Below are 27691 nucleotides of genomic sequence, written 5' to 3'. Positions count from 1 at the left end.
GCCGCGCCGCGCCGCGCCGCGCGCGTCCCGCCAGCTGCGTCCCCGCGGCGAAAATTCGCCCGTGTTTATGTTTACTCCTTTAATTACCCCCTCCCCCGCCACCTTGCCCCTCGTGTCCGCTAGCCTCTGCACACTCGTCTCCTTTCCCACCTTTCGCGATTTTCTCGTCGCTTTTCGCCACGCGCCCGCTTCTTCGTCCCCGCGTTTCTCTCTCTCTTTTTCTCTCGCTCTCCCTCTTTCTCTCGCTTTCGTTCTCGCTCTTGCTCTCCCCCTCCTCCTCTCTTTCCCCCCCTTCCCTCCCTTCTCCCTCTTCTCTCTCTCTCTTTCTCACACACAGGCGTTTTTCCTCCCTGTCTCGCGTTCTTCGCCTATTAGCGGAAACAAACGTTTCCATTTTTTTTTTTATCGCCGGATTACGTTCGCGGCAACGCGCTCAGGTACTCGGTCCGCTGTGTAGGAATATATACAGAAAAGTGCTCGTAATGTACTCGCGATGATAATTGTGTTATATAAACTTTGTATTATCATGTGACTTTTTTCTTCTTGTTTCTTAATTGCTCCGATATGTTCGGGAATAGCAATAGATACGAGACTCGCAGCATATTCGGTTTAATTAGCGGAGTAATTGTCAAGTACAAACAGTAACTGTACACACCATTTCTCGTTGTGCACGACTTTATATTTAAACGAATTAGTAAAAATATAGTTCTTGACTGTATACAATCAAGCACGGTACGTTATCGTAATATAAGCCAATGTAAATAAATTAATTGCAAAGGATTATTTTATCTCCTGCTTGTTGTTGCTTTATCGGTTTTATATTTGTAAATAAAAATTTTCCCTGTGATTGAAAAAGAGTGCTTGTCTTAAATCTTGTGTCCATGATGCTAAAAATTGCGATTCGGGATCTCAGAAAAAGAATTAACAGAGAAAGAATTAATTAAGTCACATATTTGAACAATTTGATTATATTACCAATGTGAGTGATCAATTCTTTCTTCATCTGAGATCTCTCAGTCCGATTTCTAGCATTTTGGACACAAGGCTTTAACATTAATGGCATCTAGGTACACAGCTGTATTCTACCAGCCACTCCATGCTCCCCATAAATGCCATGGCACAGAAAGTGGTATCAGGATCAGAGTCAGGATCGATGAAACCCCTGACTGGCAGCGGGATAAGTTATGTCACGCTGCAACCACCCAGTCAACCACTTAGTCTGGTGCAAGACCATAGACCCTCGGTGTATCAGACTCCACCATACATAGGAAGTAACATGGAAAAGGAACCAGAAGCAGAGAAATTGATTCCAAACGGTGTGGAGATTACAAAAACTGAAACCGAGCAAGACGTGCCTGCTGTTGTAAAACAAAATGAATCCAACAGAAACAACAACCTGAGTCCAGAGACTCCTGCTCAAGAACAACCGTGTGAAATGCAATCGGAACAAGTGCTAACTTCTTTAATAGAGTTTCCAATGAATACTCGTAAGTAACATGTTATTCTTCTTTACTCTCTACATGTAAATTAACATTTTCTTTACTTGAGAAAGAATATATCTAGTAATAGAATGTATCTAGTAACATAAAAAATGAATACTTTATATTCTGCTATTAAAATTGTATTGTTTATCTTATGTTATAATTATACGTGATAATATATCTACTTCAATTGTTTTGTGTGAAGTAAAATTGGAAATAAAATGAATTAAATGAAACACATAGAACAACATTACGCGAATTAAAGGTGCAAAAGCAAAATATTAATATAAATCTATGTTATAAAATAATAAAAAAATAAATAAATGCAAATATTTATATTTATATGCAGTATATTTTTTTTTATAGCAATATGCACACCAGCACAAAATAAAGTTGAGGAAAAGAAGGTCCCTGTAAATAATGGATCAAAGGAATCAGATGGCAAAGCCGTTAATACTTCTGTACATATAAAACAATCTCCACATAAGCCAGAAGATACACAAACTAAGAACGATGTTCCAAAGGCAAAACCTACAAATCAGAGTTTGAAAGTATCGAGCGATAATACAGCTGCGACATTAACTAGTACATATAAACCTGACGCGAAAGTCACTACCTCTCCGAAGACAACCAAACGAAAATCCAGAGAACTGAAAGATTTGAAGGTAGCTGCTACTGTAGTCACCGATGGAGCAAGTAAACCTAAGAGAAACCGGATTCAAACACAACCCTATCAAAGTCCATTACCAGAAATCGCTTTACTGGTCAAAAATCTCAATAAAACTCCTGGTTCTAAAGCGCCTGACGACAAACTCATCGTGTTCTATAAGTAAGCATCCCATTTTACAAAAATATTTAAACAACTTAATATCTTAATATATTTATGAACGAGAATTAATTATTAAATATTTATTATTAGAAACGAATTTTTGGCTGTGAGAAATGCAGAAGGAAGCTTTTATGTTTGTCAAGCGATGCAAAATATCTACAAATCAAGCAGACGCATTCGTATACGTTGGTTGTCTCAAGATAAAACCAATGGTGAATTCTATTCACCCGATTTCTATGATACCATAGGTATTGTCACACATTATTTTTATTTATAGCATTATTATATACTTATCACTATTATGTTAAGATGATATATGTTGTATTTATCTTTTTTAATTCTATCTCTTAATTTTCAGATTTTGATTGTATATTAACAAATCTAAACCTAAACAAAGTCGACAAACATAAATTCTGGCTAACCAGAATAGAGCTATTACGTACAGAAAATATCTTAAAACGGGCTATTGATGTTGAGGCTGGAGTGTCTGAGAAACCTCGAGTTACAGAAGAACATCCTGATGGATGTAAGTAATAATAATATTACAAAATGATAATAAATATTCACAAATTTTATAGTTTATTATCTTATGTACAGTTTTACATATCAAATAAGTAATTGCAATGTTTATTTCCGCAGTGGATCTGTCACTTTATAAAGATGAGTCACAGCTGAAGAGAAGAAAAAGCTTGCATAACGAAAAATCAAATCGTAAAAAATCTAAGCGAATTGCGAGTTCTACGGATGATGACATAGATGACGAAGAATCTGATCGAAATCGGAAAACGTCCAAAGCGAGTCGTGCGAAGAAACGATCGGTCAAAGCATTGGCGATCGCTAAATCTGTCGCGAAAGGCAGCAGTAGAGCAGAGAGAGCACTAAACAGAAGCACAAAGTCCGGCAATAGTTTAGACAACGATCATGTTTCTACTACTGCTGCAGCTGCCACGACTAACGCGACTACAGCAGTTGCTGCAACTGTTGCTACTACAACAACTACTGTCAATCCCGCTACCAATTCCGCTGTGACGGATACCAAAAATAATGTAGAAATGAAGAAGTTGGATTTAAAGAAGAACGGCAAGCAGCAGAGTAATAATGGCACCAGAGGGGTTCCGAGAACAAAACCTGGAGGTATGAAACGTTTTACATATTGCACGTTAAAACGAACTCTCTCTGTTATTTTTTAAATATATTTTATGAAGAAAATGAATTTTTGCAAAAAATTCTGCTATTCAATAGAATTTTATAAAACAAAATTTAAAATAATTTAAACTTGATATGAGATAAGAAAAATATATAAAATATATACATTACGTTAATAAGATATATTCAATTGACTGAAAATTTGAATTATATTTCTTAATAAAATAAAATTAAATTTGAAGGTTCTGCTCAAGCCACACAGCAATCTAGTAAAATAGCAGGACGTCCGAAGCGTGTGGCCGCTACCACCGGTGTTGTTTCGTCCGAAGAAGCACCTTCTTCAAGGAAGAAACCACGCGGTCGGGCATAAAATTAACTTAACGTTACTTTTTTTTATGCTACAGTTACAGCCGAGTCTGTATCGTAGGCAATATGTACGTGTGGTACACCACTTAAAATTGCAATCAATTTGTTATGTAATATATACTTATGTATATGGATCTCAAGATTCTTAAATGTATCATGTGTGCTGCGATAATATTATAGTCCAATGATACGGGATCAACGACTTGTATCTCTGATTCGTCAAGTCGCATTTGAAAAAAAAGAAAAATAAAAAATAATAAGAAAAAAAGACTCAGAGATTTATGCGAGCGATATTGTGATATCATACAAAATTTGTACATATCGTCTACGTCTCAGACTCCTTCAGGGGAAGAAAGTCACGGAATGTGTGGGAATGGTACCTTGAGTTGAGTAATAACTAATCTACAGGGTGTCACATACTAATGCACTCTTGCAATAGTCTATTTTTGATGTTGTGAGTGAACCGTACGTGATTCAGTTAATTTTAATGTACACTTTCCATTGGATATGATATATACTATGTACAAATACACATGTATCTGGGAGAGGTAGGAGTTATATGTATTCTGTAAAACAGAGAGAGAGAGAGAGAGAGAGAGAGAGAGAGAGAGAAGGATACAAAGAGTTAAAAAGAAATAGTATCGACAGAAAAAACGAGAATAAGCCCGAGTTTTACCGATCCGCCGAGCTAATCTTCGGTCGATCGATCGGTAAAAGATTTCGAAGTACAATACATTACTGTACATTATGCTGAATCCTTGCTGTTAAAAATAGCACGTAAAAATGGTCCAGCGCCTATATAAAGACAGGCAGAGTAAAGAAGTGCCCTGAATTGTCTCCTTGTCAAGCCAAGGATTCGCGAGAAACACTCGCGAACGGAAAGTAGCACGTTGCTTATAATTTGTTTTTTCAATTTGCACTTACGACGGCCCGTTGTAAAATCGCAGGGTTCGTAATTGAAGATTGAAAGATTGAGAGAGCGAGAGAGAGAGAGAGAGAGAGAGAGTAGAGAGAGAGAGAGAGAGAGAGAGAGAGAGAGAGAGAGAGAGAGAGAGAGAGAGAGAGAACGAACGAACGAACGAAAGCGAGAGAGTGGTGCCACATTATTACGATTTTAGTTACGTAGACGTAATTTTTAGAGAAGAAAGAAACAATACTTATTTAGAGCGATAAGTCTTGAACTTTAATTGTATAAATTTTGATTTATGTATGTGTTAATCTGAACCTTTTTTTTCATCAAAGGTTATAGAATGACGGAATGTATATTTAATATCACATGTTAGATGATATGATACAGTTATGATTTATATATTTCGCCAAATTTATATAAATTTACATATATTTTAATATAGCATATTTTATATTCTGTATGTTTGTTGCGGAGAACGTAATCTTGTGTCAGTGATTTTTTTTCCATCGAGGAACCGTTACGAACGTATATCGTTTGATTGTGTAATGTGTAATGAGACATGTATGTTTCTCTTTTTATACACTATGACCATAGAGGTATGAGGATCTTGCGAAACAGATAGATTATTTATAATGTTTTGAGAGAGAATCAGCAGCTTCGAGCATTAGAGGTGCTCGTCGTCTGCGATAATGAATTTTGTTGGATTAGATTCCATGTTGGGATATGTGTAAACGTATTTTATACATCGACCGTTAAGATACTGTCGTTCTCTTGCTTGATTTCGCCCGGACTCGTGTATATAAAGCGATTAGATAATCAAAATTGTGCATACAAGTGTTACTACCGAGGAAACTTCCTCGTAGCGTTCCGAGTGAAATTAGGGCGATCATATTGCAATTCGCTTAGCACGTATCACAAGACACCCGCTTTTCATTTCACATAAAGTAATTTTGCAATTCTCTCGATAATCGCTTATTGTTTCTTAATGATCATGGACGCTATACGTTGAGCGCAAACGCACGATCCCGCTATGCCGTTAAAAAAAAAAAAGAGAACAGGCATATCGACCTCTGCTCGAAAGAAAAGAAGATAGAATACGACATTATTATAACTAAATGGGTAAGGTGAAATTTTTGATTCTCGAGATGGGACACGCATACACGAGTAAGATATCAATCCTGTCATACTTGGTCCATTGCACATTGTATTTGAAAAATATACGCATACAAAGCATATTGTATAAATTTAAGTAAAAAATTCTAATAACACAATACACACGCAGAACTGTTTGCTCATCTTATCTTATTATTACTCAATTTCGCTTTAAAAACGCTTGATGCATTTTTCTTTTTTTTTTTATCAAAAAAAGAAAGAAAGGTACAAGCGCGATCGTCAGCAAAATGTGCAATCAGTACACGCAATTACGCATAATTATCGACGCGAAGACGATGATAACGCGTTGTTCGCTTGCACGCATTTTCTAGAGATCGTTCTTCATTCCGACCTCATTAAGTACGACTAAGATGTGTTTAATGAAATGTAATTCGACGTTGCGCGAGAAATTATTTTTTTCCGATTCAGAAAGAAAAGAAATTTATCGCCGGGAGACTCACTTACCGGATCTTCTTCATTCTTACACGTATTCGACTTTCATCTCAAACCTGCACTCCGATAGCTCCGATGGACGAACGTAACATCATCAGGCGACGAAGCCGTCGATCCTTGTACACATCTGAAAATGCCAGGTGCCATTCGGGACCGAGTTAAATTACACAAATGCGACCACGCTAAGGAATTATGGAGGAGCGTTTTCGACTCGCGTAACGATTAAGTGTCTTAACGTTAGCTCTTATTAGATATATATAAGTGCTTCGGATGCTGGTTTGCTAAGGTAATCAAATAAACTAACTGTACGATGTATATATTCGTTGACATATATCGATCGTGGTATATGCGTACCGCGTATGACTCTACGTAGGACTCTAGTGATCATATCTTTCTCGCACCGCGCGTTTCTTTACGTTTTCTTCTCGACTTCTATTTCCTCGCGACCGTAAATTCTTCCCTTCCTCAATTATAACATGTACATATTTCTCATCGTACTTTCGGATCGGCTCTGCATGCGATTTTCTCGTTGAATCCCAGTAAGCACACCAACTAAAACTAATATAACATCAATATTATAATTTCACACTGAGGCTCAGTTTCACAACTCACAGTTAAAACTTAACCGAGGTTCAACTAGTATCTCATTTCTTTCCAATTCTAGCATTAGAAAGAGATGAAGAATAAGTTAAACCTCGATTAAGAGTTAACCACGAATGGTGAAACTGGGTCTAAGTAATGTAAATCTAATATAACACATGTCTTACATTTGACTTAGTGTGACAGTGATTCATATCATCTTTGTTTAACATTGGCGAATAACAAGAATGTATAGTGATTTGCTGTATTACAAGCTGATCTCTTGCTAAAAAGCATCTATTGTTGAATGTGCAATTATAACATTGATGTTATATGTTGTTTCCCTATAAGCACACAATATTCCTAGAATGTTATATGAATATTATTTACCCTTTTTTTTATTATTCATACAACATTTTAGGAATATTCTGTCTTACAGAGTTTTAGTTGATGTTTACTGAGCTGGATCTCTTCTTCTCCCCGCTGTCGATCGCGGTACTAAAAATTCTTAAACGAGCGAGCACGCGTAATTTTATTTTATTTTATTTTTTAATTAACTCTGATTAAGCTTGCAGCTTTACGCGCGCATCTCGTAATTGATAAATTAAAACCCGAAGATTGCGCGTAATTAAAAACTACGTTATACGTGTGATGAATTCGAAGACAAATCGTCCTGCATTTCCTATCATTAAACGCTACCTTCCGTGTCGTCGGGATTTTCTTTTTTAATGTTATTACAACGAAATTGCGCGTGATTGTACAAATCTTATTACGATGAAAAGACGCGAAAATAAGACGTTTATTAAGCAGGAAAAAATATTAAAGAACAGCACACAGTCGTTTGTTATAACGCGTGACAGGATTAATATATTGAAAAAAAAAAAAGAGAGAATAGCACCGTTAAAGATGTGGGAATGATATGATGACCGTTTAAACGCAAATTGAATAAGTTTCTGTGCTTGTAACCAGTTTCGCCGAATCTGCGCGATTCGCGCGTTATCCCATGCTATCTTAATTAAGTAGCGAGAATTTTATATACCTGTAGAAAAGAAACGTCCTCTTTTTTCTCTCCCCGGGGAGACGTTTCTTCCTCTAATTATTTCGACAAAAGTTGTTTTGTCTCATAAGATAATTGTAAGAGTAAGATAAGCATTTTACGATCGAATAGAGGGTGAGATACATATGTATAATTAACTTCACGCAGTTCACGCAACTCTCTCGATGGCGAGTCGAAAAATTTAACGCAGACACGCAAAAGTGTTTTGTACAAAGGTCCTTTGGTTATGTATGTATAATAAAGTGACGTCCAGAAATATCGCGAGTGATCGTTCTTTCGAAGCGACAGTGAAGTGAACCTTGATCGATCCTCGCTCGAAAATCGAAAAATTTTAATTTTGCAGAGAAACTACAAATGTTACATCAAAATCATAAAGTTGAGCCGAGACACTACCAGTGTCTCCAAATAAAGTTGATATTTATTTTTCCGAATATAAAATTACATTTTTTTTAGAAATTTTTTAAGTCAGATTAGTTGTATCTTAATTTTCTCAATGATTAGAAAACTGATTTTTCACACTAAAAGTACCCATGTTTTTTACTCATTAAAAAGGATCAATCGAATAAATTAATAGAAAAATTAAGAAAGTGATGAAAATCCAAATATTTCATCAGTAGAAAGAACAATTTTGAAAAATCACAAAGTTTGAGAATCCTATCTTTTACGCAAAAAATATAATAATCTAAAAAATAAAATCAATGATTGTTTAGTACTTTTAGTAGTAATTGATCTTAATGATTCTTCCACGAAATATGTGGTGTCCCTGGTGAAAATATTACTTAAAATTTTTCATAATTTTTTAAAATTTCTATACAAGTTTTAAAATTTTTCTAAATTTCTGTATAACTATAACATTTTAGAAAATGTTTTAAACTTCTTACAAATTGGAATACTTCAGAAATACTGAGTAAGTCTAAATTTTTCCTGAAATTTTTTATATATGTAAATTCTGACAGTTTCTCATTCTATATATAATTTCTAAAAAAAGATAAAACCTGAAGTTTAAGCTGTTTTTTTTTTTCAAAAAAACCTTCATAAATTTAAAATACAGAAAACTCAAAAATATTATGAAATGTGAGAATTTTTATCATCAGAGGTCACATTATTAAGCCACGTGGTTTAAACCAGTAAATAAGTACGAGTGGCGTAGTATAAAAATGTTTTAATAAATATCAATAGAAAAAAAGTTACAGAAAATATCTACAGGGATTACAAATGTCGATATATAAAATTACATGTCCCGCAACAGAATTATTTAGGACCCTTACATTTGTCAATGTATCTAGTCTTAACATTAGTCTTAATCGTAATATTGATCTCTATAGCTAAAGGTAATCGTAATACTCTTCATTGTGACACCCGATTGTAAAATATTGTCGATTTTCATAGATCCGTTCGCACGCGTATCCCTTCACGCGTTAGTAAATATTACGCCATTTAACAATCAAAATTCCTGCGGTGGATATTGATAAAACGTCAAATCCGAAAAATACTGGCTGCCCAGATACGGGACAGTCTTCGCTCGTGCGACGAGTAGAAAAAATTGTTTTTTGCAAAAATGGGACCAATATATTCGCGAGTACGAAACGAGTTCTAGATTACAAGGCACTAGTAAGAACTCAATTGTTACTCTCTTTCCAAGTAGTCATTGTACTTCGCGGATAATGAGAGCTTTATTTGTCGTAATATAAGACTAGCAAGATATACAGGGTGTACCACCGCTAAAGCATCGTTCTTTAATGGCAAATTGGGACAAAGTATTTTGTTCGAAAACAGCTGATTCGTACGAAGACGTATTTACGTATCTCTCGAAGATCTGTTCCGAGTTCGATTCCAGAGGTTCGTCCCATATACTAACTTTACAACTTTTCTGATTCTAAAGGCATATTTCGGAGCGAAAATGTTGCCCTTTATCGCCTTAAATACAATTTTGTAATCATTCAATTTTTAACATTATACATTCTTCGAGCCAAGTCTCGAAGTTAAAATTCTATCAAGATTTTCTCGCGAACACGAGATTAATCGCAGAATATCGTCTCATTATCTATTCATATCTTCCAAAGTCTAACTTGATTTTTACTAAAACTTAATTAAAAAAATTTTTTTAAATCGTACTTTATTTTTCAATCTTTTATCAGTACTCTGATATTTCCGCCAAATAGAATTTCATCTAGGTGGCCGAGAAATACATTACTGAAATATTACCTGATAGAAGAGTGAAACGCCCTGTATATGAGATTCAAGCGTTTTTTTTCTATCGAAATTGCGCGTTTGCTCGACTGTACGGGTATACAAGCACCATCAAAGTTGCATTCGAGAGTTTCCTAGGAATACTACGTCGATAAAGAGAATTATAACTCTCTGATTATACAGGAACATTTATAGTGGAGTCTTTTATGTTTCGAACGCTTTGCTGTTGTTACGACTCTAGGCTGTTTCCCTTAATCGTAACGCTTGTGTATTGAAAAGATTCTCTTTGGGATATTTTCTATATACAATGATGGATAGCCGTCGTATCGCACTTGAATTGAGAAAAAGCGATTGCATTTTTCTTTCTTTCGTTCAAAAATGTAATTTTGCACAATAGTCTGTGTGTTGCTTTTCAATTCCAGAAAACACAATCGTAAATATATGTACAGTAAACATATTTTGTCACTAAATTGCGATCCTACTCGGTTGACGTTTCGTCATTGTCGTAATATGACGTATGTACCATAAGCCTGAGATTTGTAGTAACTATCATCTCTTTGCTCAAAAAATCTGCGTAGATAATATATGTTACGTAATTTACATCGAACAAGCATATCTTTCTTCAAGTAAATTGCAGTGTTCTTGCAATGTGAAAAAGGTTGCATTTTATCTCGACGCTTATAAATTTATACAAAGAAACTAACGAGCACCGCAAACATTTGTACTTGTCGATACCCGAGAAAAACTCAGTCGCTCACATGAAAAAATATACGATTGCGCGTCATTTATTAAAAGTAGATATTCAAATGATTTATAAAGTATATATGAATTGATTCGACCTTGTTCACGAAAACAAATTGGAGATTCAATGAACAATTCATCAGTACACGATTTCCTAAAATAATCAATACATGTATATACGAGAGCTTGAAAATAAAACGCGTCACATCGAGCCCTTACAATATAATTTTCAAAAACCATGATACGAAATACTAAGTCGTTTTCTTAGATAACCTAATATAGATAATTACACCTCGAGAATTCCTTTCTAAAATTTATTTGATCGTATTGTAACGATTTCTAAGTTGAAAAAAACTCGAAAGTCGAGTATATTTACTGTGCCGATTAAACCAGAGCCTCGGCGTGATAGTGATGATAGTGATGATGTATGTGCTCGTGGACATGTCTTCGATTGGACGTGGCCGTCACCGCATTTTGCGAGAATTCACGTTCAAGCCAACGCACGACTTGCGCCATCGCTCGAGCCTGGTCTTGCTCCCGCGTGGCGTGCTTCAGCTGATGCTTCTTGCTCGCTCTGCCACATTGCGTATGAACGAATTGCGCGTCATTGCGCTGCAAATTGTTGTGATTGTTGGTAATGGTCTGATGATTGGCCGTCTGTTGATTATTATTCGGAACGAGATTGACGATGTTGCGATGAACATTGCTGTTGCTGTTGGTGTGCTGCGGCATGTCATTGTAGATAGTTGGCGCGATCACGTTACGATTCAGTAATTGCGAATACGTCGTGTAAGTCTGGGGAGAGGAATGTGTCACATTGTTCCTCGGTGTCGTGTGTCGCGTTTTTCTGAGATTCGCCGATCGCGACTTGACCGGCGTTTTGGGAAACGACACGGAATGATGAGTGCTTTCCCGGATTGGTTTGTGATAGTTTGTGCTCGCTTGATGAGGCTCCAGAGACGTGTCCTGATTGTTATGATTCGAAGTTTCTACATGGGGACTATGAGATGGAATGCGCGATTGTTCGTTTTGATGCCGTTTCCTGTAGATAAAAAAGTAAATTCAATTGGTAAATGTATTGAATCGAAGAATTGGGGACTTTAATGAAATAATATTCGAAGATATTTAAAAAAATTGCTAATTCAAAAAAGAATTTTAATTATTTATTATGCGTATATAGGTAAAGTTACTGTACGAAATTTTAATTTCGCGCTATGATAATTTTGCACAAGTGATCGCAATTAATTTACCTTGATGTATGAAAACTGAGATTATTTTTCTCCATATTGGCCTGAATAATCTCCAGCAATTGTTGTCTTTGTAGGGCGCCGCTGCGTTTCCTCTGATTCGTCGTAAGAAGCGGCGTTAATGGCGAGAACGCGGGGGAAGTGTCACTATCATCGCTCACATCACCCTCCGAGCTGTTTGAATAGGGAGATGGTAAATGGGGCACCGGACCGACTCGTCTACGTAGCTCCTCTTGCTGCACTCGATTCGTTCTAGCGTTCTCATCGTCGTCCTCACTATGTGTCTCCACTTCTTTTCGCTCAGTCTGCAATGGAAATTGAAATAACGATTACAACAACCGCAAGCAATGACACTCCAAACGTAACACGAATAATGACGTATTAAATAAAACGCGTAAATTATAAAATGATAGAAAAAAACTCAAATGTGTTTTTTTATTTGTATAAAAAATGTCGAAGAGTTCACATGTGATCTATTTCCGCTTACATATTTAATTGATATTTTGTTATATTTAAAGTAGTCGGTTATAAGTTTTTGCTGAATCCAAAATTGAAAATTAATGATTAGATTTAAAAGAGAGGAAACACTTTTGAACATAAAAAAATAAGCTTTTTTAATATTTACATGCAGTGAAAATTTTAAGAAAAATGTAAATACTTGAAAAAATTCATTTCTATTCAGAAATATTTGCTTTTTGAAATCTGACCAACAATCTTCAATTTTGGACTCGGCAAAGGATTAGAAAAAATAGCATAGCTTAGGTAAGCTATATAGGATCCAATTACCTTAATTAATTTAATATATGAAGACAACTGCAAAGACAACTTGAATAAAATAATGAACATGTTATATACAAATCTTGCGATAGAAAACTTTCGCAAGAACATTTTATCTCTTTATTTTTATACCTTCTTCTACCGCGATTGGTATCCCGAGTCGCGTATCGCGTGCGTGGCTCAGATGTCGGAACGGCTGATCGCGGTTGCCGATATACATACATACATACACACATACATACATGTGACATACGCAACGTGGTACATACGGAGGAATGTAGGTCCCACCTGACAACGATACCGCGTTGCTCTTCTCCTTCTAGGAACTCTGCTCGCGCCATGCCGAGTGGCGGCGGCTGCTGCATGGCTACACGGGGCGGCGTGTTTCAAATGGCAGCAGGACGGGTTGTGCTGGTGACCGGGCAACGTAGCAGTCTGTGATGTTTGCGTGGCATTTAGGCAGGTGCCAGCGGCATTGCGCGGCGCCTGGCTGCTGCTGCTGCTGCCCCGCTGATCCGGCGACACCGTCAGTTTCACCTTAATTGTCTTACTGCCGCACGGCGGTACTTGTATCGAGGCGCCTAACGTATCGTAAATGGTGGTCACCAGACCAGCTATGTCGTCCTTGGTGATCTTCCCGTGCCCGTCAAAGTCGTACAGAGTGAAAGAGAACTCCTGCCGCCTCCTGTCACCGTCCGCGACCGACACGTCGCACTCGAATTCCTGCAACGAGAACGGGATCGCTCGGATTAAAAAAGAAAGTCTCAAGTGCGCGTCTCTAATAATTATGGATAACATAATTACATGGCAAAACACAAATCTAATACCAATATTGTACATTCCTTCTTCACTTATATAATGAAATCGATATTTCTTGGAAATTCCCATTAATTTAATAAATTTAATTGATAAGAAGATGATTATCGATCTTCCCTACTTTGCTGTAGTTGCTCGAAAGCATTGACATGAAAAAAAGCTACTGAAAATGACTTGCTTTCTCACCCAGAATTTATCACGTTTCAGAGTAGAATTTGTTATTTTCAAGGTAAACTAAAAATGCACTCGGTTAAAAAAAATAATTAATATTAATTTGCATAAATAAAAACAAAAAATAAAAGAGGAATAAAAAGTTATCATTATACCATGTAATTATAACATCCGCTGACTCCTTATAGAACCATTCAATGTCACTTTCCATTTTTAATCGAAAGCTTTCTTTATTTAAAAAAAAAATACTATAAATCAAAGTATTTTACCTCAAAACTAAGCTGTTTCGTTGTACCGCAGGTAGGCTGTTCATCATTACTGGTAGGTCCAGCAGGTACGCCCGAGCTATCAGCCGCGACCTGGGGCGACTCTACGGGGGAGATTAAAATCGGTTGCGACTCCGTCGTCGGTGGTGACGAGACGTTGCAGGTCGTCGGGACGCCGGTAAGCAATTCCTCGGAATCGCTACCTTCTGTATTGGTCCCTACGACTGAACAGGTAAGAAAGATTCATTATGCGGGAATGCAGAGGCTGCGCTAAAGTTTCATTTGACCTACGCAACCGTATCCTTCTTTCGCCATCAGGTACAACGAAAGGAGCCAAGATTAGATTAGACCTAATCGTCGTGTTTTTTTTCTTTTCAGTCTCAAGAGGGGCAATTATTTCTCGAGAGATCGTATTATTAAACATATATCGACGTGCGCAAACACGCGCGATTGGGCGCGGCGCGAGCCGGGAACGCGATCGGGAAGCCGTTCTCCGGTCGCTCGCTTTCCCGTCGCGCACGATCGCGATTTCTGCCCTCGGGCAAGAGAGGCAGAGGAGCGAATAAAAGGCGGCATTTAACACGCATCGCGGCATCCGCGACCGGTGGCGTGTTTGGTGCACAGGCGGTATTTTTACGCTTCCCCGCGCCGACAGTCACGCGGCGCGGCGCGGGTTCCATCGGGGAGGAAGCCGAGGAAGCCTTTCGGCGACTGCCGACTGGTATAACCAGGGGGGAAGCAGCTGGAATTCTAACCAGAACCATCGAATCTCGATGCTGCTGAGTTTACGCACCGGCGAAGGCGGCGAAATCTCGACTTTCATCATTTCAGAGAACAGACATCTCCACGCTCGTCGATAATTGAAAAACCTTCACGTTAATGCTTTCACGATGATCGACATTGAATACACACACTCTCCTGTATCTATTGTTTCCGAACGGCTGATACAACGATAATTGAAGGGCTCGATGTAAAAACCTATCAGCTCCATTTATTTGGTGAAAATAACTTTTCGAGTGTAATATATCAAATATATGTCATTCTTTTGATATAAAAAATAGCTCCGACAACTTCAAATAAAATGAATCTCTACGACCTACGTATTTCAACAGTTTTCGTAAAATATTTATTAGAATAATATATAATATATATAACACATTGATAAAGAAGTTTTCTGTTAATACTGCAGTAAATTAAAAAAAAATAAAGCTGATCGGTTCTTGCACACGTTCAATCATTAATTCTACTTCGATTGCCAAACTGCATCTTGTTTTTCGGATTTCGCAACGTCCCACCTTGAATGGCATTTCACGACCTACGTCCTGAATTGCAAGCTTCGATTTTATCGTTAACTATTGTGTAATGGGCTGTAAACTCGTTTTACCTAACAGGCACAAAGCACGAATGTGTGTACGATAGATGTGGCTGTTAAAACTCCGACGAAGACGCATACATTTCAGTGCGTTACGTACATAAGTGTGCGTAAGAAGTGCACAAACCCTCCGAAATTTGATGTTCATTACTACTATACGCGAAAATTGACGAATATTCGTGGAAATTGCAACTTGGTGAAACACATTTCAAACAGATCGTTAATCTGTCTTTTAAAATTATGCGAAGAAAGAGATACGTCACAATATTAATCCGCTATCAGTTTAATGTTTCCTGTTATACTAATTGTAAGATTATTTACAATCTATTATTGACTTTGTACATATATACGCTATCATTTGTAAAGTTAATAGCTTATCCTAAAAAATTCATAATGAATAACTTTAATAATTATCTAAGAACGCAACTAATGCATTATACAATAATTGAGACTCATGGGTCATTTCACGTATCGATCTTCAAAGGTTTATCATGTTATCGCGTTATTAAGTATTGTTGTAAATTTCATTTAAAGGAAGTTAAACATAACACAAGTATAATTGTTATTTATTTATTAAAAAATATAAATTACTGAATAAAGTTTGGAAAATATCTATCTTTATATTTTTGTTACATTTTAAAAACGAAAAAACGAAAATTTCGATATTGGTATTTAATTAATTTTTAAACGAGCTTTCTTTTTAATAATTAAAATGTACTTTTCATGAAAATATCCTTGCTCCCATTTTTACTTATTAATAATTAAAAAAAGACGAGTGTTAATTAGTACGCGTATAGTAACCTAAACAATGTTATTGTCTGCAGATTTGAGATTCGTCGGATTCGTGACGGGAAATTGAAGAACTGTGAGTAAGAAGCTTCTCTTGAGTAATTTTGTTGTCACTAAACGCACGCACCGCAATTTCCGCGCTATTTTCAACGACGCGTTACGAGACAAGCGTACAGACTACAGACACAAGCCGAAAGCTAAGAAAAGTGTAAGTGTGATGTAAGACCACGTGGTATCCGCTTCGATAATATCTTGGCATTATCCACGACGGTCATTCCTTTGCGGCGGCACGATTGATCGTACAGACGCCACCGCTCATCACATTCTTTTTTTTTCCCCTATTGTTTTTTCCGTCGAACCTTTCCCCTCCCCTCCCGCAACCTGCGTCGCTCTTTAACTACTTCCCTAGGTTTTCTCAGGTATATCGGACTGTCGTCTTTTACCTGAGTATGAAACTTAGGTACTTCAACTTTATCGAGGAATACACAATAGAATGCAAATGGAAACAAGGAGATATTTTGTCATTATTATTCAAGTCAAGACCGTATTTTAATTATTATTTGAAAAGAAAATCTCGTTTAAAAATCAACCAATTATATACCTCGAAGTTTTTTCTTTTTATGTTTCTAAAACTCGACAAGTTTCTAAAACCTGCTTTCTAGGAAATATACCTGATAAGAAAATGATCTAAGAGCAGTTTACTGATAAACGACAGTTTTCTTCGGATTATCTCGACTGGTGTACATTTTAATCGCGGCATTCTTCAAATAAAACTTACAAAAAACTTATCACGTTGACAGGCGAAATAAATTGAAATAACCGGTATTTTAATGTAATATATAAGTTAAATGTTAATGTAAGAATTATATCTTCTGCAAAATTCTTTAAGGCGAATTGAGTTTTGCGAAACGTCTGTATGATAACTGTTCTTTTCATTAATTCGCGTTATTAATACTTAAAAAAATATTTCGTAAACGTAATGCATTATGTTGTAATTACACCCAACAAATACACAGTGAATGTAAAAAATAGTCGTACATAGAAAATTTTTATTTAAAAAAGTCTTATTTGTAAAAAAATAAACATTAATTAATAATTCATTAACAATGAGAATGTCCTGTCTTAAAATAACTAAAAGAATTTTGCAAAAATAGCTGTGTTCGTAATTTTAGACGCTACATTTCTCGACTGTACTTCTTGTATGTCCAAATAATACAATTTTTTATTCTTGGATATTATTAAGATAATATATTTATATTATTACGCATCTTTTTAGGTAAAGTAATTTAAAAAATATATATATTTCTCATTCGTTATTAATACATTGCTAATTAACGTTTATACTTTCCAAAAATAACATTTTTTTAAATGCCTTCTTTGTACGAATATCTTTTGCATGCATTGTAATTAATTATACAATTTGAAAATACATGAGGTTTACGAACGAATCATTAAACTAAAAAAAAAAAATGAATTGTATATTATCGTCAGAAAAGGATTAAATCTAATTAAATAACAAGAATATATTTGACTCAATATTATTTCACCTACGAGAGGAAACATGAGAAGAACGACTAGAATTTTTAGATATCTCTAAATAAGTCAGGGATGCTTTCCATTTAGTGACACAATTCGACACAAGTGTCGTTCTATCTTTGTTACTCTCTGAACGTAAAACATCAATAAAATAGAATATTTGTGTCGATTTGTGTCATTAAATGTAAAAAGCACAGATCTGGAAAATTTCAGTGGAAAAAATATAATAAATTCCACATTTTACTGTGCCGGATTTTATCCAATAAAATAAATTAATAAAAATTATAAAAAAGATCAATTTATAATACTAAATTATATTTAAGTAGATAATTTTATTTTTTTTAAGACCAGTTTTTCCGGCTTTTCCGGAAAATGCCGGTTCACTGGTACGGATGTTACCCAAAAAATGTGGAATTTTGCCAACTCTGAAATAAACCCAACCAAACGTGTATGCAATCTCGCATTGTTTATATTTTTACTATCAGTGGGTTAAAATGCAAGATTCGTCTGAAAAGTTGGCAGAGATATTGACAAGGACTTGAATTATTAGCATTGTGGATTTGTTCCTTTTTTCACGGTCAAATTCGGATACAACCCGAGAGTCTCAATATCGCAGCGTGCGTCCCGAAAAGAAGGAGCGTTCATTACCAGAAAAGGGTCTGTAGCCAGCGAGGAACCTTGCTCGCCACCACTTTACCAATCCGGTAGCCATGGGACCTTCATGCGTGCATGCGTACGTCGTGCGTGCGTGCGTGCGTGCGTGACGTGCGTGTGTGCGGGCGCGATCGCCGTGATCCCTCTACACTTTTAACTCCCCGCTCTTGAATCGGCGGCACACTTTGTTCCTCCTCCGTAACTACCGACACGCCGCCCTGGATGCATACGACTATACGAGGTGTCCGTGCGACGTCCCTCGCAACTTCCGGTTAGGCGCAGCTCCCCGCAGGAACGATCCTCTCCGCACCCCACAGTCGATTCGTTATCCGGCGGTGATCCGTAAATTATACGAGGGCCAGAAATGCGCACTTGGGTCGAAACGGTACGTTGGGTCTTTACGCACGGACCATCGAAATTCCGAGCGAGATAGGGTCGCCGCCGTCATAGACGCACACTGTACGCACGTGCTTGCTGCGATCGCTGGGATTGCCGCGAAGCGTATACCGAGCGAGTGTCCGAGGTATAGATGTATACTTGCGAGAGTTGCGAGAGCGGCGACAGCCTTCACGGCACCGGACACTCGAAAACGTCGCGTCGCACTGCCGGTGGAACTGATGGAACCGATGGAAGGACCGTGGCGTTTTTGCTGCACGGAGGCGAACTGCGAAGCGAATCGCACGGACACGAGGTACGGAGTGAACCACCTCCTCGTCCACCACCACCGCCTTTCAGGCTCTTACTCCACAGGTACAAACCCGCCCGGTTTCGCGGTTCGGACACGACTACGGACGCTCGTCCTCGCCTAAAAGCACGTTCCCCGTAATGCCCCTACCTCCCCGCGCGCCATGCCACCACTCTCCCCCCGTCACTGTCGGCAGCGTCGGCAGTGTCGGCACGGCACCATCGTCGCGGCACTCGCAGCACTCGCAGCAGCCACCATCGTACCATCCAGCCTGTATTCCTCGCTTCGTCGTCGCTCTGCGCTCTGCGCTCAGTCGGCTCAGTGCCGAGCCGAGGCGGCGAGGATACCCGGACTCCAAAGGTAGGAGGCGGCGGCGGCGGCGGCTCTTCAACCTCTACCTACCTACTCTCCTCCTCCTCTTCTCTTATTTTCTCTTTCTCCTTTGCATACCCGTTCGCCAGAGAGCCAACGCTGCTGCTGTCTTCCTACAAGAATCTCGCGGTATGAACTGTATGAAGCCCCGTTTACACGACCCAGAATTGTAACAGTACTCTGTGTCCATATAATTATGTACGCGCACCACATACGTAACGTTTCTTTTTTTCATTCATATAATATGTATGAAAAGTATTTTCCTTATTTTTCTATGAAACTTTTCTAGAAATTAAATATGTAATAATTTAAAATCTTTTCATTCATCGGGATACTGTTATCATAATTTCTAGCCTTGATTTTTTTGCAAATTAAAAATAAAAAGGATCCTTTTTAAAAGTCTCTTAATGATTATATTTCGTACGAGTAATTTAATTCGATTCGTAGATTAATTGTAAATAGCGTGGGACGAGCTTAACGACGAGGAAGGATTAACTTGATGCTATTACTCCGAGTTTCGATGCGAGAAGAGACGACGCCGTCAATCTCGGAGATTAACGCGAAACTCGCTGCTGATCGTCACGTCCGTCGAGTGACAATCGACTTCCATTACCTTCCGGTACATCAAATCAGATTATTTTCCACATATCGATTCGTTGCGTTGTTGGCTTCGTATGTTCGATCAGGATTGTCACGTAAATTCCTCATCCTAACTCATCCTAATATTCTGTAACTTTTTCGTGATTTCCGAACAAGATTTTATGAACAATAAAAATTTTATTTTAGATACGTGTGAAACACAATTGATACTAAAAATTAAATGCCTATAACGGTCGGAGCTGAATCTCTAATGTTTAAATAATTCAATATGAATTATATATATATATATATATATATATAATACTATATATATTGTTAGAAATACTTTCTTTACATGAAAATGAAGCTCGTGGTTATGAGCGAAATTAAAAGTAACGAATGATTTAACTGAAAATTAAGTTACAGTAGTTTAGTTAAATATAAGGAACGTGTGTATATTAAATTTCATAAATTTTCATGAAAAATACATTAAATTTCATGAAATTTTTAAGTGTATGTACATGCATATCAAGATTTTATGATTTTTCTCTTGATACTTTTAATAATATATATTAAAAATTTTTTTCTTTTTTGGTCCTTATTTGGAAACCATCAAATATCTTTAGCATTTTCCACTGGGAAAACTAGTGCAACGCTGGTGCATACTGAGTGCAATTGAATACAAATCGATTTACATCTTTTTCAACATTAATAAATAATTTAACTCTTTTAACTACATATTCTTTGTTGTCACGATAATCTCATAATCTGAGAAAAGGATTAAATTATTTATTAACCTATCAAAAATATGGAATCCATTTGCACTCAATTGCACCGGTGTTGCATTAGTTTTCTCAGTGGAAAACGTTATTTGAGAGTTTCTGTAGGTCTGTTCTTTTTGACTGAATTTTTGGCACATATCAATCATCTTTTCTCTTTCTTTCTCCAATGTGAAAAGAAAAAGATAAACTACGCAAGAAGTTCAGCTAAAAAAAAAACGAACTTTATGTGACGTCATATACACCCCAATTTTCGTTAAACAAGATTATGAGACATTCTCTTAAATTATTGTTTCATTGATTAATTCACAATCTGAAGTTCAACTTTTTCACCAACGGCGATAAATGAGGAAAAAAGTTAGATATATTTCTTCTGACGCGTACTGACGTAAAATATGACGCTATTTATCTCGTGATCGAAAAATTGACCTGAATTATAGTAATCACGCGTTATAGTAATCACCCGAATTTAACGACGGTGCACGAAGATCGATAACCGAAAGATCGAATTCGTTATTTTGCCCTCGTCCCGCGCGAGTATTCGCGCGGTAAATAAGCCGATCCCGTTCCCACGTGTGTACAATTACATGTAAAGAAACTTAATCGTACGATTGTTATTAAAAAATAAAAACAAAAAGAAAGGGGAAACCCTAAACTTCCGAGCCCGTTTCCGTTGTAAAAATCGATACCCCTCGTCATTGAGATCACTTCGGTGTTTACGTCGACGACACGCACGTCATCGTTCACAAACGCGCGGTTGTGTTGTTTCGACGCTTCAATGAATCACGGAGTCAGACGGGGAGATGAAAGACAGCGACGGGGGTAGAGAGAAAAGAGAGAGAGAGAGAGAGAAAAGGGGTGAGAGGGGATGGTGGGTGACAGGCAAATTAGAGAAATGCGCTCCGATTTCGCATTCTTATATTCTTTTCGTCGAGATACTCTTTATTTACATTGCTTCACCGAGAGACCCGCTCGGCCGAGCGCTGCGCAATACCATTCGGAAAGTCCGTCCGTGTCAAATCGGTGATACTCTTTTTGGAGACTGTACCCGCACGCTATTATCTCCTAGCGGTGTTTCAGAAGAAACATAGGCGTCGCCGCCGCCGAAGGAGTCCCCGGCTTGTGTTTCAGGATCCTTTCACCTTATACATCGACGATTACCTTCCATCCCTCATCCATTCGTCTCTACTCTCCTTTCCCCTAATACTAATGCGCCGTGCGCTACTGTTAGCAGCACGCTCGATCGAAATAAAAAAAAAAAGAAAAAAAAAGAAAAGAGGAAGAGAAACAATTAACTTGAACAAAAACACGACAGGCCACCTTTGTATGCAACGTCCCGCGCGCTGGCTGCGTAAGCGCGAAATTAAATATTATACGTCGCGAGATATATGTACATATATACTGACACCTCTACGCTTTTACATAGTCCCTCGTCAGTCCCTTCTCACGTTCTATGGTGTAATATGATTTCAAAAAATAAAATACTCCAAGGAAATCTTGAACCTTCAAACGTAGCTTTTATCTCGAGAACAATTGCGTAACTTTTTCCTTAAGAAATAGCGAAAAGTGAAAATTTTTTTTTGTATATACATACATAAAAATTGTCACTTTTCACGCTTTCGCTCTGGAGAAAAAGTTACATGATCACAATTGAATTCTAGCTGTGTAACGAATAACCAAAACGAAAAAATAATTGAGAAAATCAATTGTAATTATACACTTTTGCAAAGAAAGTTAAGTTTGTAAACAGACAAATAAATTGTCACTTTTCACGCTTTCGCTCTGGAGAAAAAGTTACATGGTCGCAATTGAATTCTAACTCGTGTAACGAATAACCAAAACGAAAAACTAATTGAGACAATCAATTATAGTTATATACTTTTATAAAGAAAGTTAATTTTGTTAACAGAAATGAAGCAATTTCTTGGATTAATACAATATCTTCTGAAGAAAAGAAATATTACAATATTTTAATAGCAATAGTAATTTACATTACTATGTCAAATTGATTTCTCAATAAAATGTTTAAGTTTCTGAATTAGGACGAAAATACAGAAAATTAAGAAACATCTTTGATATCAGAGAAAAAGTTATGAAATTTTAGGATAAAGAATTTGTTACAACTCTGATACCGTTCACTTTTAATTCGAGGTATTTTAATCGAATGCGTTTTCTTTTTATATATTGTAAAAACCACGAAATCTGTGACATATCGGTGGAATACCCACAGAGTTGTCATATCTTAAAATGGGTTGTACAGTCCGGATCTCGTAACGGCGGAATGTTTGCTGCGGACGCAGCACGGATTCTCCGAGAAAGAGAGAGAGGCGAGTAAATATCGCGCAATTCCGTCGTTCGGAATTCTCTATTTCCTAGCCCCCCTATTGGCGAGCCCCCGGATGGCGACGCCATTGAACGACCGGCCGGTCGGTCGGTCGGTCGGCCCGAAGCATCCCCCTCACACTCCCTATACAGAAAGGCTCTCTACCCGAACCGAACCGAACCGAACTGAACCCGCCATGCCACGCTGCGGCGTGCTGCGCCGTGCCGTGCCGTGCCGCGTTGCGGTACGGTTTGCCGTGCCATCCTCAGCCGAGTAGCGTGGCTAGTTGTTTCTTTTCTTTATTCCTTTGTCGGAAAGTCGGCGGCAAGTCTCGTTTTTAAGAGGCGGCGGAGAGAGAGAGAGAGTCGGGCGAACGGTGAGCGGAGTGGCGCGCGGCAAGGGGAGGATAGAGGCAAAAGGGAAACGGCGGCGAGCCCGCGGGGGTTGGCGCGGGGAGGTTCGGAGGGAGCAGGATGGTTGGTGGCTCGGTGCGGCTCGGATAGGGGCTCGAAGGGGGGCAGAGGGGAGCCTCGCGACGCGCTGACTGTTCGCCGGTAAGGGGAAATAAAACACGCGGCTCAAAAACGCGGGTACAGACTAACCTCGAAATAACGCCGGCACCATGCACTCACTCTCTCTCCTTTTCTCTCACCCTCGCCCTCCTCTCTTCCCCCCTCTCTCTCTCGGTGTTGAATTCAAGTCATCTATTAATAATAAACTATTTCCAGATGCGTCTTGTGCCACCATCAAGGAACACGCTCTCTTTCTATCTAATTTCGCCTAAGCGCTTTGATCTCGCCAGTGATCACCTGTGCATCTGATAAAGCGCAGAAAGAAACCGAAAACAATTATAATTCGGGGACGTTCGATTTCATATTAGTCAACGCATTTTTAATCCCTTGACGAACAAATGCAAATTAGTCTTGCTTGTTTCGAACGTATCGGAAATTGAACTCGGTGGTATTATGTCGATTTTAATTATCTGGTTGCAAAAAGAGGAGATAGCTGAATCCGTGTATCCGCGACGTCAGCGTCGCTAATTACATGATAGGGGGATGAAACTTATTGTCATGCCGCGTAAAGAACAAAAGCTTACAGTAACGTTGCTGGGATGATCTGTGCTGCACGAGATGAATCGTAGGGTTACCCGGTTGTACTCTTCTAAAGAGAGTCACGTACTTTTTTTAAGGTCTTATTGTACATTTATCAAAATTATACCAATACGAATTGTCAATAAGAATTATATTCTAGAAATTTTATTTTATTAAACATCTACATTTAACGCATAAAAAATTATATCCCCTCCTATCGTTTTTTTTTTATGTTCATGTATACTCTTTTCTCGTGATTGGCTGCGTTTAGCGAAAAAAGCAGCTTTGCGATTGTTGTAAGATTTTTTAATGCGATTGGTTTATCCATTTAGATTCAGTGAGAAACTAAAAGCAAAATCGATCATATTAGAATTTTACAATAGTCGCAAAACTGCTTTTTCTGCTGAACGCAGCCATACATTCGGGTAATCCTAGCGGATCGCAGGGTGTCATCGGTCGACCGGTCGATCGATCGGCCGGCTGGCTGTCGCGAGCATTTCGCGCGATCGCGTCGATTAGACAGTAACGGCGTCAAAAGGGCGAGGTAAATATTTATCGCGAGAGGGACGATTTGAGGGGGAGGGGGGGGGGTTCGCGAGATGGACGGAGGCCCCCGAGACGCGCCGGACAGGACAGGATACGGAGAAGGCTATAATACAGTTTTGCCGCGAGGCGAACGCGGCCGACGCGGCAAGAGAGCGACTCGTCGGCCAACCGGCGTCGGTCGGTTTTGCTTGGACTCTCTCGGCGCGGTTTGCCGGATGATACCGGCGGGAAAAAGGAAGAAAGAACGAGACGGTGGACGACTACGGCGGAGAGACGTGGAGCGGTGGAACGAACGAACGAACGAACAAACGGACGGACGAACGGTGGAACCTTGGTCGTGTTACGGCGCGGGGGAAAGGAGGAAACGGCCGGTGCGTTTGATCTCAGCCGCGGGCGCCGACAAAGCGAACGTTCGTCCACTCTCCTACAACGGCGGACCGTCCCTTGGGTGCGCGCGCGCGCGAGAATCGTATCCATGTGTTGGCCGAGAAAGAGAGGAGAGCTAAACGTACGACAGAGATAGATGGATAAATAGAGAGAGGTTGAACGAGCGAGTAGTGAGCGAGAGCAAGAAAGACGCGAAGCGGAAAGAAGAGAGAGAGCGAGCGGTGCGGCAAAGGACCGCGCAAAGAGCGAGAAGGACAGAAGGAACCGGGGTGGCTGAAGCGAAAGAGAGAGAAGTCGATGAAAAGGAGGAAGATCGTATCCCGGTGATGGAAAGAGGGTTCGAGGGGGCACGAGGGATCCGTTCCACGATTCATCGTGTTGTTGCGCTCGCTCTAGCATGGCGTTCCGCCACGCCACTCCCTCGTGGCGGTGCGGTGGACCCACACACACACACACGCGCGCGCGCGCGCGCGCGCACGCACACCACACACGCGCACACACACACACACACCACACATGCACACACGCGTGCGTGCACGCGCGCATCATCGGGTTTGCTATTAATAAATAATGCTCTCTGTAGTCCGCATTACAACTAAGATTCCTTCCCACACCATCGTCATACAGTTGTGTTGTCGTCGCGGGGATGTATTCTCGATTTCGAATACTCGACCGCTCGTGAACTCCGTTCTCTCCTTCTGTCCCATTCCGTCCCATTCTAATCCCCGACCGACACGATGGACATGCGGTCTGTCGGTCTTGTCACATCGCGGAGGGACGCATTGATGTTCACGGCCTCTTTTCCCCATGTGTCGGATCTATGCGTGTGAGCGCGTTTCGTGGGATCGCCACGAAGGAGAAACGCGTCAATTATTTCGAGAAAAAGTTACACCGGAGAAAACAGAGATAAAGAGAAACGAATTCCCCGAGATTCAGCAGCGATGACGTTTGTAACCTGATGAGAACTTCCTTCTTTTCACGATATTACTGAATCCATAATGACACGTAGTTGATTCGTCTTTAATAGTATCAGGTAATTGCACATTAAACGATGTAATGCCATTTTAATGTATTTGCGTATGCATTAAAATTGCATTATCGCGTCCTTTATTCTCTACCCGTTTTCTCATAAAGTTGTTATTTGAAAAATATCGCAGAAACAGATAAATTCAAATAATAAAAGCAAATGACACAAATGACATTCGAGTAAAAACATTGAGTGTCAAAGCTGACCAAATATTCAATCTTTGTATATTCTCTATTCGATATTAGAAAACCTATTCTTTTTAGCTCAACTTCTTGCACTTTATTTTTTTTTCTTTTTCTTTTTACGTTGAAGAGAAAACGTCATTGTATCATCTGATATTATAACAACCTTCAGTATTTGCAGTTTTTCAAACTATAAAGTGTGAAACTTATATTTTATTATACTATAATTGATAGTATCCGCTTAATTTATTATTTTACTTTATTATAATTGATAGTATCCGCTTAATTATTGCCTAGATAGAGCGTCGCGTAATTATACGCATTTAATTTGCGGACGCAAAAATAATCGAATTACAAAATTCCCCGACGATCGATAACCCGCGGACGATAGCCAAATAACGTGGAACATAAATGATAAGGGAATGCCTTTGAAGTCCCCGGTTTCCGCGCCCAATAAACCGACAAAAGCAACCGCAGCGTATTATAAATTACGGTATTCATTAGGAAGGCAATAGTTGCGCGCGGTAATAAGAGAGGCATTAAGCCCAAGAGGCCCGCTGTATATATGTCTACGTGGTACGTATCAAAACAAAGAAGAAAAAGGAAGGAAAAAAATGAGAGAACGTCGAATTAACGCGAATGATTCGAGCGCGGCTTCCTCGAAAGTAATCGGGATCGGCGATAGAGAGCCTGCGATAGCGCGGCGAAAAGTCCAAGAAGCATATTTCTTTACGGCGACACCGAGACATCGTGGTGCTCGACCGACCACACTCCACGACGAAGAGTGTTTTCGTTCATTGAGGACCTTATGTTCGTTTTACTCCGGCCGCGGAACACGACCGTGGTCGATTGGACCGTTGCCCGGTCGAAGAAGAAAAATAGAACGGCGAGAGAAAAAGAAGCGAACGGTATTCGTGGAAGATTTTTCTAAATGCGATCGCGATAAAAACACAGAGCTCTTGGAATTATCGAGCGCTTTAATGCGAAGAGGGGGGTACGTATTCGCTGTAAAACGCCAACTGATTCATCACCTTTGGCACGTATATTGATTAAAGAAACGTAATATGGATATACCGATAGATAAACGAGAATCTTCGAGAGTTGATATTTTTGAAATATTAAATTATTTATTTTTTAGAAAATTTTGTAGTTTATAGATATAATTGGGACTTGAAGATAAATGATTTT

At 38.8% G+C, this 27691-nt stretch overlaps 2 protein-coding genes across 3 annotated transcripts; one reads left to right on the top strand and one right to left on the bottom strand.

Annotated features, from left to right (window-relative positions):
* The first annotated feature begins 344 nt into the window (after positions 1–344).
* LOC108761285 (uncharacterized) lies at positions 345–4841 on the top strand. Of its 2 annotated transcripts, none has more exons than XM_018507725.1 (7): positions 345–437; positions 1068–1487; positions 1848–2310; positions 2401–2558; positions 2669–2836; positions 2950–3444; positions 3699–4841. In XM_018507725.1, the coding sequence occupies exons 2-7, from the start codon at positions 1097–1099 to the stop codon at positions 3824–3826; spliced, it is 1803 nt and encodes a 600-aa protein (XP_018363227.1). In that variant the 5' UTR covers positions 345–437; positions 1068–1096; the 3' UTR covers positions 3827–4841. The 2 variants fall into 2 exon arrangements, with proteins under 2 accessions (XP_018363227.1, XP_018363218.1); XM_018507716.1 differs by lacking the exon at positions 345–437 and adding an exon at positions 484–732.
* Positions 4842–9123: 4282 nt separating this feature from the next.
* On the bottom strand, positions 9124–19093 carry nkd (NKD inhibitor of WNT signaling pathway naked cuticle). Its single transcript, XM_018507666.1, has 5 exons — positions 18527–19093; positions 14185–14405; positions 13217–13651; positions 12155–12456; positions 9124–11946 (listed from the first exon to the last, which is right to left on the bottom strand). Exons 1-5 carry the CDS (start codon positions 18588–18590, stop codon positions 11289–11291), a joined length of 1680 nt encoding a protein of 559 aa, XP_018363168.1. The 5' UTR covers positions 18591–19093; the 3' UTR covers positions 9124–11288.
* Positions 19094–27691: the final 8598 nt, after the last annotated feature.

This window comes from Trachymyrmex cornetzi, unplaced genomic scaffold, assembly GCF_001594075.2.
Source record: "Trachymyrmex cornetzi isolate Tcor2-1 unplaced genomic scaffold, Tcor1.1 scaffold109, whole genome shotgun sequence".
NCBI classification, from domain to species: Eukaryota; Metazoa; Arthropoda; class Insecta; order Hymenoptera; family Formicidae; genus Trachymyrmex; species Trachymyrmex cornetzi.
The sequence above is the reverse complement of the archived record's forward strand: the minus strand, read 5'-3'. Positions and strand labels throughout refer to the sequence as shown.